A 10594-nucleotide genomic window follows, 5' to 3' on the forward strand; every position below is an offset into this window, starting at 1 on the left:
GCACCGCATGCGCACAAACATTCACGTATTCGATATGATGTTCAACCGTGTGAACCAAGGTCACGACGATGAACACGGTGCAATGGTTGCAAGGACTTCCGAGTACAATGCGGTATCTCGAAACAGTTTTGGCCACGTGGAGGAGTGAGAATTGGTACGAAACAATCTGAAGTTTAAAAAAAATTAATCATTTAGTTGTTTAGTTGTATTTTGTGATGTTTAGAATAATTGTTTAGTTGTGTTGTGTGTCTTTTTATTTTAAATAAATTGTTTGACGTGTGTTTTATATTTTTTTTAACTTATTATAAGGTACGAGTAATATGTTATTTATTTATATTATTTATATATGTTATTTATATTTATATTTTTAAAAACAATAATAAAAACAAAAAAAATATTAAAAAAAGGAGGGCTTCCCAAAAAGAGGAGTCTCACTCCAAGAAAAAGGAGGGCAACTCTTAAAGAGAGCCTCCACCAAATGGCGAAAGTTCCCTAATACAGGGAGCCCCGTTTGCCCCCACTCCTCATGGTCTTAAAAAATAGTATCAGTCGGTTGGAAGTGGTATAGGGAGATGGGGGCTATAATTGTTACTTTGTTTAGGGAATCAAAGTTACATGTATATCGTTACATATTTACACGTTTCTCTTATATTTACATTCCGTTTCTTTTAAAAGCTACGTGATAGTTGCGATTGTTCAAATTTATAACTGTGTTTATTTCTAAAACCCGTCATAATTATTTACATAATCTAGATTATATACCGTATATCCTTTAGAAGACTATTATTTTTAAATTTATTTAACATAAATATTTTTCAAATGACATTTTAAGCAACTAATACTTTATGTGATGACCGCTAGTGATTGTTACATTATGCATGCGGCTGTGTTTGGGTCTTCAGATACTGCAAAGAACTTACGTAAAAACACACAACAATTAAGACCCCGGCAACGCCGGGGAATCCCACTAGTTATCCAATAAATGTTCGAAGAGTCGGTGTATAACTAGATGTATACATCCTCGTTGGTCGTGTAAATTATATTTAATTCGTTTCCATAATCACACTTTTTATTTTTACTTTTTTATATAGCTTTGACTGTAATATGTGTGCGTGTATATATATTGATGAAAATTATATTAATAAAAATACATTTAAAATTATAATTCATCGACATATTTTACATCAGATATTATATAACACAAACAATATTATTTACAAAGTTGAAAGAAAAATTAAGTCAAACTAGCATTTTTACGTTGGAATGAAAAGAGTATAAAATAACAATGGAACACTATTCAGAAAGCCTAACCGATTTATAACTTAACTAGAGCACACTAATTATATCCGTCTAATCCATCTATTTATTAAATAAGAGAGAACACTACATTTTTTAAAGTTATTTTATAGAGACCGGCATGCACATAAAAATTATAGAGATTATACCTTTTGCTGCATAAACATACAAACTTATAAAGAAAACAATTTCAACTGTTTAAAGAATTAAAGACTGTTTCATCATGTTAATGTTATTGACTAGATCGTTTCTAACATAAGACCTAGCAAAGTACGAACATAACATTGCATTTTGAGTATAATAAAACGTTTTGAACCTGCCGTAGTGTTTTGAGTATAATAAAGCGTTGTTATAATCAATTTTGTCAACTGCTACATGAATCATTTGGTGAGCCACAGTTGTTCTTCTTCATATAACAGGGGGCTTTTATGCCGTTAAAAACACAAAGATAAACATACATTCATTTGGGTACAAGTAAATCAACAGCAACGAGTGGCAGATACATATAATAACTAGCTTAAAGATCACTCAGTCTGACCAAGATAGTATCAAAAGTGTTGCAAACTTGCAATACTGCGAATTTACACAATTAACCCTTCAGAGCATCAAAAAGACCCAAAGCAGCTTCAAAACTGCACAAACAACACCTATGCAGCAACACTAAAGTGCCTTAAAAACATAGCAAAGAGCTTAAAAACAGACGCAAAACATTTAAAAGTTAAGACAACTTGAACAATATACAATAGAACTTGAATACAGCCTGAACAAACACTTAAAAAGCTTAATAAAAAGTCCAAACAGCTTTAAAACACCACCTAAACAAAACAAAACAAAAAAAAAACACTTAAAGCAATACCTGATGGTTAGCAACAAAATTCCAGCTACGTTTTTTCTTGGTTAACTTAGGTATCCAACACGTTACGTTCTGTGAGATGACTAATCCCAAGGCGACCACCTGCTATTGGAGTAGCCCAGAGTCGTTGCTGGTGAACCTTTTGTATAAGATTCGAACTTGGGATTTCTAGGTATTTTCACCCTTAGAGACCAAGTTTATACCACTAGACCACACCACCTTTGTTGTTAAATTCCAGCCACGCTTTTCATAATCATAAATGCACATTTCACAAATTTTCAAAATTAAGCACTAACATGAAACAAAATTACTCATTTCTTATCATTTTGCTAAAATTAGGAGTTGGGGTTTATAACCAAATTTTAGGGGTTTAGATTACCTTCTGAAGTCATGCTGGATTAAGTGGATATCATTAGAGACGGTAAAGGCGTTGATCAGATAGATGGGCCAACTTTTAACTCAATGGGCTAAAGGGAACTAACACGATTTCATATGGGATGACTAAAAAATGAAATTCGGCAGGATCTTGAGTGGGACCTCATCCCCGCCATTTATAAATTAGATCCGCCACTCAACAACGACCAAAGCTACTACAAAGGATGCTATAGAAATTTGTGCTTCATGGTTCGATTGGGCACAAATACCCATTATTACAACTGGGTGACTGTAAATTTCAATATATTATTGAGCAGAAGTAGTATAACATATTTGTTCTTTTTAACATAAATTATTACAACTTTGAAACCACTAATGATATAGCTCAGAGCTTTGAAATGGCATATGAAGGTAAGTTTGACCTGGCAGGGAGTTTGAGATCTTCCCACTCTTTAATGTCTAATGCTTGAAAGTAACGCTCAACCATACTGTCACTTACAAACTCAAGTTTTGAAGGTTCCCACTAAAAAAAAAGGAAAAAGAAAATTAACGCCCAATAGATATAAAGAGTCAAATGGGTTATGCGAAATGATTTAACCTAAAATTAGTCAAGAGTGCTTAGCAGGTTAAACGGCTAAAATGCATAAAACACTCTAATCATTTTATTTAGATAAAGTTCAGATTTTTCTTGTAAAGATACAGCTTTTTAGCAAACTAACCATTTAGAAAGTCCAAAAAAGTGTCTGTAAGTCCACCCAACCCAGCCTGTATCAGAATTACACATTTTGATCCACTACCCAACCCAACTGATCCACCCATTTTCCCATTCCTATCTATTTACCTTTGGGTTTTTATCCTTGTCTAGCAGCAACGCCCTACATCCCTGCATTAGAAAGAGGTACGGTCTTGTGAAGGAAATATGCAGAGGATAATACCATCTACATTGCATAAAGTACACAAGAAAATGCATAGAGGAGCATGTCCAGCCTTCTGGATTGATGATTCCATAGAATGCAGATCATGCATAAGTATTAAAATTCCAACTATCAGAAAAATGGACGCAAAAACTCTTCCAGAGAGTTAAATTTACTTGTACACTTGTACATTATCATCATTTCAAAGCGCTGACAAAACCTAATTTAATTTACAGGACTACTGTGTTTTGTTGATGGTATTCAAACTTTATACTCTTAGTTAATAGTTGAGCACTTCTCTTAGACTATATGGTTTGGTCCAACATTGAAACTTTTAGGTCACAGATGAGTGATGGCAGTACTTAATTGGTACCTCAAAAAAATCCCTGCTGAATTGTCCTTGCATGACTGTACAAACCATCCGGTATTCACGGATAAGACATTGACCAACACCTTGAAGTCTCCCTTCTCTAATCTGCACACCATAGGCAAATAGATATAGAATCTTGGGTGTCCCTTTTTAACATAAAAAGGAAAAATCATGAATTGTCTAATTGTTATTTTTCCTAGTTTAGAACTCACTATAGAGAATATGATATACTATTTTACAGTGTTCAATAATACAGTAATTAAACATTGTAATTGAGTAGAAAATAATTTTACCTTTATAAATTATATTTAGAGAAACTAATTAATTATTTAGAACCAAAGTCACAGTTAATCCTTACAGAGCGAAGAGAAATTTTGAGACTTGTTGGAGATGCTTTCTTCAAGGACTCAATAGTCCATGAGATCCATTCATCCATATTTTTAGCAGCCTCTTTCTCCTAGAAAAAAAAAACATTTATAACCAAAAACATATCCAAATTAGCAGGTAAAACTGTAAATAACTACATGGGAAGCGCAACATGAATTGTTAAAAGATTCCAAATCCAAATCACATAGTCGTGCTTTACCAACTATATCATTGTAGATGGAGTGATCATATTGATTAATTCTAGGAAGTTCCATTACATGCATTTAGGGAACAACATGTTCTATGTTTGACACGTAGTTAAACCATTCACACAACCTACGGGCTATATCAAATATTGCAGCTTCCATGCGGATGGTAGATCAGCAGATTTTACTCAAATACAAAATTTTATTTCATGAAAAAGAAGCATAAAACAAGGTCACGTCAAAGCTTGTCAACTCTTGAACTTACGAGTGCAGAGATGATGTCTTCAATCGTTCTCTGAGAGAAACAACCTTCAATGGTTTTCAACCTGCAGCATACACATCATATACACATATCAGCCCGAAAGCCTAAAACTTAAAAAGTGGAGTCAAGAATGACACTATCATACACATATCAGTCCAAAGGCCTCAAACTTGAATAGTTTGTGTTAATGTTGACGAAATGTCCGGGTTGACTAATGGGTCAACATGGTTAACTTTTGGTACAGGTTATACATAATTATCAATATCATGAAAAATATTTAGTGTGTTTAATGTAATCACAAACATTACATTACTCAACTAATATACATTTTGGGCCCATTTGATCTATTTCACCCATATCACTTCGAGCTGCTTTTTTAATCCATTTGACTCATTGGGGATATAAACATATCCAATGATTGACCCATGTAAACGGGTCACAAATGCCACAACTAGTTTATGTCAAGGGAGTGCTTCGCTTGAACACCTGGAACTAAAATTCAGCCAAAGATGCTAGAAATAAACAGGTTCTGTTTATTTTATGCAAAACATGAATATGAGTAGAGTATACCGAAAATATTGACTCTTCTCTTTCAACTTGGGAGTACTCGAGAATTCAGATATGATCTTGCTGATAGTATTTGGATCACCTGTATTTGCTTTGCATAGTGCATCTTCTAGTAAGGATAACTTCTGTTTATGTGATAGAATACGTCAGTCAAACATCAAAAAGAAAACAGCTTTGTGCTATAGAAATGAAGATTTATTAGAAAATTTATAATTACACTTAGCATTGCACAAGTGATAACTAAAAACAAAAAATAACTGGCTGTATTACTTTTAAATTAGATACTTCAATGGTTGACTGGTTGTACAAAAATAAAATAAAATAATGCACACTCATATATCGTATAATAATGGGAAGCATTTTCTATATGTATATGTGTGAATATTGGAGGAGGCGATCGACCTATAGACATACAAATGGGTCGATTTGGGTTATATGTTATATCAAATAGGTTTATGCTAAATCATTTAACTTAAGAAGGGCTCACAAGTCATCCAATAAACTGTAAAAACCTCAAATGTTTATACCTTCCTAGATTGCTTATATTTTATTTTATTTTTTAATTTTGAAGCCAGATAATAATTGTAATAACCTAGTTTCTGTAATACAATAATACATTAGTCTCTTGTACATAATTCAAAAAGTGATGAAAAAGTATTCATGAGTCGGCCAGACCTGACCAAGACTGTTTTGGCCCACACTAATTCTCGAAAATCAAAATGAAATTTACCTCCAATGGGACGAAGTGGGTTGCAAGACCACATGCAAGCATTTCAGCGCCGTCCAATCTAGCACCTGTAAGACCCACGTATTCTCCTGCCAAAATTAAATCTCACACATCAAAAATGTTATACAGACATAGACCAATACATGATGAACTAAGCTTTTTTGAATTGAAGAGTGGCAATGCCATTAATCTGAATTAAGATAACATTTTTGAAAGCCTGTTGCATCTTAAGTATAATCATATGTAGACTTGAAATCAGAGTTATGCGAAACATATCTTCATGAAAACATTATTTGTGGAAAACAAAAACTCATTTTTCAGCAAAGATCATTCGTTCATTGTATATCATAAGATGGAACTCCATCAGACCAAGATCAAATTGGAATTACCAAAGAATCCAGGTAGTCGCGATAAGTAATAAGAGGCGCCTACATCTGGAAATAACCCTAATGCGGTCTCGGGCATTGCAAAAACCTGCAAAATGTTGGAATCATGAAATGTTTATATTGAAAACAGATGAGGTTTCTAGAAAAATAGCTGCTCCTATATAATGGTGTATAGTCATGGGTACAGTTTCTAGGAAGCAGGAAACCTTCTATAATAAGGGGTGGTTATTGGGTTAAACGACACCAAGACCAAAAAATGCAAATGAAAGCAGTAAGAGATATACCGAATTATCTGTAGCAACACGAAATCTACCATGCATTGAAGCGCCTGCACCGCCTCCCATAACAATTCCCCTAAGGAGTGATACCTTCAAGTAGGATTTCAAGTTGACATGTTGTGATAACTGTGTAGCTAAAAAGAAACCATCAAGTCTGAAAGATGCTTACCTGCGGTTTAGTGTATGTTGCCATTAAATAATTCAATGTAAATTCTTTGGAGAAAAAATGTGCACCTACTTTCCAGTTAGCTGATACCGGGAAAAAAAATCATCACATAAGCAATAAAGCTATACTTTCATTACGGCAATTTGCAAAGAATAATACCGAGCATGTCCAAAACTGAATTCGTCATATATGGCAGAAAACAGCCTGAAGCTTGCTCAAGATACCTTTATTAATATCATTAACAACACCTGCAACATCACCGCCGGCACAAAAAGCCCTTCCTTCACCCTGTGTCCACATTCCATTTCAGTGTAAGTCACAAAGTTAAGAACAAATTCTAAAGGATGCTAACTTATATAGGACGGAAGATTACAAAAGAGCAAATATACCATTTAAGATGAAAATTAGACGAGGAAAACACAAACATATATGATTTTAACTTAAATATACTGTCAGATTGTAGCTTATCAAATTATCCCGTGTGACATAATGAAACATGAATCTTGTGTAATCTCATAGTCAAGCAATGATATTCTGCTTGGAGTAGGAGTACCTTCATAATTATCAGCTTGACACTCGGATCCTCTTCGTAGGCATGAAATAGTTCCAATAACCGTGAAACCTACAACGACATAATAAATTTACAATAACTGGAAGAAAACTTTAGTTTAGAGAAATAATTAGATTAGATATAAAATGTGTGACTTGAGGAAATATAATGAATACCATTTCAAGGGAAAGCGCATTTAGTTGCTTAGGCCGATTCAGTATGATGATTCTCACATTTAAGTTCTCTTTAACCAATACCTGTCAATATCACAAAGAAAGTTTTAAGCACCCAAATATTATCCTTCCATGAAATGTTGAAAATGTTAAAATTCTGTGAGTGGATATTCGTAATAATCAATTGATAATCCGTATAAAAACTTTAAGTCGTGTAAGAAGACTTTTAGATTCTACAATTTCTCCTTTATTGTTACAAATTCCACAACCGGATAATTCAAAGTATCACTCAAGTTTAGCGTCCTTTAACCTATATGGGCTTACCGGACCTTATGCTTATTACGTTCATACTTCATAGGTGCTTATATGTATGTTTTCTTGCATGACCCGGTTCTTATATGCTTATATGACATGCTGGGAGGGCAAGGGGGTGTTTGCATATGTCACTCATAATAGTTGTGTTTGTCCTATATATTTGGTATCAATGGATGCTGCTATGTTTAATACGTTCTAAGATGTTTATTTCATATAAGTCTTCGTTAGCCTATCTTATATTTATCGTATTCAGGTGGTACTCGGCTTTTACTACACTCATGCACTTGTTTCTTTCCCTTTTTCGGCCAGAGGTCCTTCTGAAAGAAGCCTCTTTACCCCCATACCACGCTTACCCGGATAGGGTGCAGTTGTTTTTTACGAGACCAAAAACCACTGCCAAGGTAGCCGAGTGGTCACGCATCTAGACTTCCTCTTTTTAATAAGTCTCTTATGTTTGGAAATTTCTAAGTAAACATTTTGGGGACTGCAGAATGAATACTAGAAAAATTCAGTGCAGTGGAAATTAGTTTAGTAACTTCAAATTAAACAATATTTTCAAGCAATTACTGATAAAGAAAGTATAAGCATAATAATCGGAAATAAATAATAAGAGGGTAATTTATTTATAGAAATTGTTAAATTCAAAATAAAAGAAAAAAGAGAGAGTAAATAAGAGATTACCTGATTTGTTGGCGCCATGATTTGTGAAGATCAACACACAGAGAGAGAGAGAGTCGGAACAATGATATGAGTATATGACTAATCAACACAACCAGAGTGCAATACATTATCGGGTCGGGTCATGTCTGGTTGGGTCAGTATAGCAAATGGGTTGGGCTTTTCAAAATAGGAAGTGATATATATTTTAACAAAACATGTATTGTAAAATTATATATTGTGCTGTAAAACATATACATTTATTATAGATGATAAAACATATACATTTATGAAGTACTTTCTCGAATTTTGATTTCTTAATTTCGTGAACATGAGACTTTTCTTTATTCTTATCTCGTTATAATTTGTTTGACTTATGTAAGTTTTATTTATTGCTTTATACTTTCAATGTATTAATATACATATGATTTTTGTAGAGTTGCAAATATTTGTTTCAGAAATAAATTCAAATTTTCATTACCCAAATTTTCAATTTAAAGGTAGTAAAAAGAGAGCACTGTATATATAAAATAGATCAAAAGTATTTTCTGTAATAAGGGAGAACATTAGTTTAAATTGGACTCTGGAAACACTTTCTATTCGATCAAGTCAAACACATTGTACGTACTCTCGATCTCAATACATTTATACATTTTGATTTCACATCGATCTGTATCCTCTAATACACAATGTTAACATCAAAAATACATCCATGATTAAAATCCTAATTAACCATCTCATTAAACGCTTTTTCCCATAAAAACCAAAACGACACGCGTACAACCTACAAATACTTGTGATGTATGGCCATTTTCCGGCTGTCATGGCCAGGTGACGTGGTGTACGCGCCACCAGAATAGCGTGTGGCCGCACCACCATAGCTTCCATGTGTGTGATCAGCAACATGTCGATTGTTTAAGCCACTTCCACCATAGCCAGTTGTGTTCATGTGGTCACCTGTGAGCTTAGCTCTGTGTTGGATATATTCTTCAGCATGCATACCCATGGCGATTTCAGCTTCTCGTATTAGCCTTGCCTCGTGAGCTTCCTCTTGTGCTCTTGCCCACTCGGCCTATTAGAAAAACCAAGTTCATTTTGTTCATGCTTAATTACCCTGAATGTGTTTGTTACTATTTTCCCTTTTTACAGTAACATCTAAATAGTTATTAAATCTCACCATATAAAATGCCACATTCAAAATGTAGAATATAACTCCAAGTTAAAAGTGGGGGAAAGAAATTACAATTTAGACATAGTTATGTTGATAAAAATGGTGAAACATTGTATAAATTGTTACAATTATTATGAGAATACATGTACATATAGATGATTAAAAAAGATCTAATGTGCTTATGTTTATCTGTCATTATGATTATTAATCACATGCTTTGTTTGTCCTTTACCAATCTTGCTCTTCGCAAGATGTTTCATACCCAAGGTAGGCTAGCTTCAAGCCGGACCCATTAACCACACCCATTTCAATCGTGAGAGGGTTTGACTCGGGTAAAACGAGCACATTTAATATTGACCTGGTTTTGGTTAAATGTGAGAGGGTTTGAGGAACCATGCCTGTTGTTGTTCATGTCTAGAGTCGGACTTCACCTTGCGTGTTCCACGGATGTCGCTAATCTTTTCTCTAATGGCTTGCATATTTCTTGACTTCCTCGTTTCCTAAAAGTCAGATGTGTAATATATTTTGGTTGTTTGATGAAATGAGATAATGACAATGATTTCAACAAACATACGATATAGATACTTGTTTCATATATATGTACACAAATGAATGTTACCGAAATAGATGTGTACTTTTTGTGGCTAATGACATAGTGTTGGAACACATTAAATATAGGAGTGCTTTAAGGTCGACCTATCATATTAAAATCTTGGATATGGTTCACTGATTTGAGAAAACTACTGATTAATTAGATCAATATTAATACGTTACACTATTATTACATACTTGCATAACCATCTCTAAAGGTGTGTATTAGAAAAATATCTTGGATAGCCATACAGAAGTCTTAAGAACAGTCATGAGAATACCAGTTAGACCGCATACAACATAACTAAAGACTTGACTTTTCTCGGGTAGCCTGAACAAGAATCGCTCTCTAATACAAATATTACTTACAT

The 10594-nt window shown here is 33.8% G+C and overlaps 2 protein-coding genes across 2 annotated transcripts; both read right to left on the reverse strand.

The window, feature by feature from the left end:
* Positions 1-2810: 2810 nt before the first annotated feature.
* Positions 2811-8597, reverse strand: LOC122593300 (3-hydroxyisobutyryl-CoA hydrolase 1-like). Its single transcript, XM_043765692.1, has 14 exons — positions 8486-8597; positions 7493-7573; positions 7320-7388; positions 6991-7054; positions 6770-6849; positions 6607-6690; positions 6326-6410; positions 5940-6025; positions 5213-5334; positions 4646-4706; positions 4167-4265; positions 3812-3913; positions 3366-3407; positions 2811-3047 (listed from the first exon to the last, which is right to left on the reverse strand). Exons 1-14 carry the CDS (start codon positions 8501-8503, stop codon positions 2910-2912), a joined length of 1131 nt encoding a protein of 376 aa, XP_043621627.1. The 5' UTR covers positions 8504-8597; the 3' UTR covers positions 2811-2909.
* Positions 8598-9043: 446 nt separating this feature from the next.
* On the reverse strand, positions 9044-10200 carry LOC122590479. Its single transcript, XM_043762682.1, has 2 exons — positions 10031-10200; positions 9044-9533 (listed from the first exon to the last, which is right to left on the reverse strand). The coding sequence occupies exons 1-2, from the start codon at positions 10109-10111 to the stop codon at positions 9246-9248; spliced, it is 369 nt and encodes a 122-aa protein (XP_043618617.1). The 5' UTR covers positions 10112-10200; the 3' UTR covers positions 9044-9245.
* Between the last annotated feature and the right edge of the window lie 394 nt (positions 10201-10594).

The sequence above is a fragment of the Erigeron canadensis genome, chromosome 3 (genome assembly GCF_010389155.1).
Source record: "Erigeron canadensis isolate Cc75 chromosome 3, C_canadensis_v1, whole genome shotgun sequence".
NCBI lineage: Eukaryota > Viridiplantae > Streptophyta > Magnoliopsida > Asterales > Asteraceae > Erigeron > Erigeron canadensis.

What these genes read in the sequence shown, in the direction of transcription:
- LOC122593300 (XM_043765692.1), bottom strand. An exon ending in GAGAAGAGTCAATATTTTCG is followed by an intron (nt 4,707 to 5,212) that starts GTATACTCTACT and finishes TGTATGCTGCAG; the next exon opens with GTTGAAAACCATTGAAGGTT. An exon ending in TCAAAATTTCTCTTCGCTCT is followed by an intron (nt 3,914 to 4,166) that starts GTAAGGATTAAC and finishes TATGGTGTGCAG; the next exon opens with ATTAGAGAAGGGAGACTTCA.
- LOC122590479 (XM_043762682.1), bottom strand. Translation starts at nt 10,111, where the DNA reads ATGCAAGCCATTAGAGAAAAGATTAGCGACATCCGTGGAACACGCAAG. An exon ending in CTAGACATGAACAACAACAG is followed by an intron (nt 9,534 to 10,030) that starts GCATGGTTCCTC and finishes TTTTTCTAATAG; the next exon opens with GCCGAGTGGGCAAGAGCACA.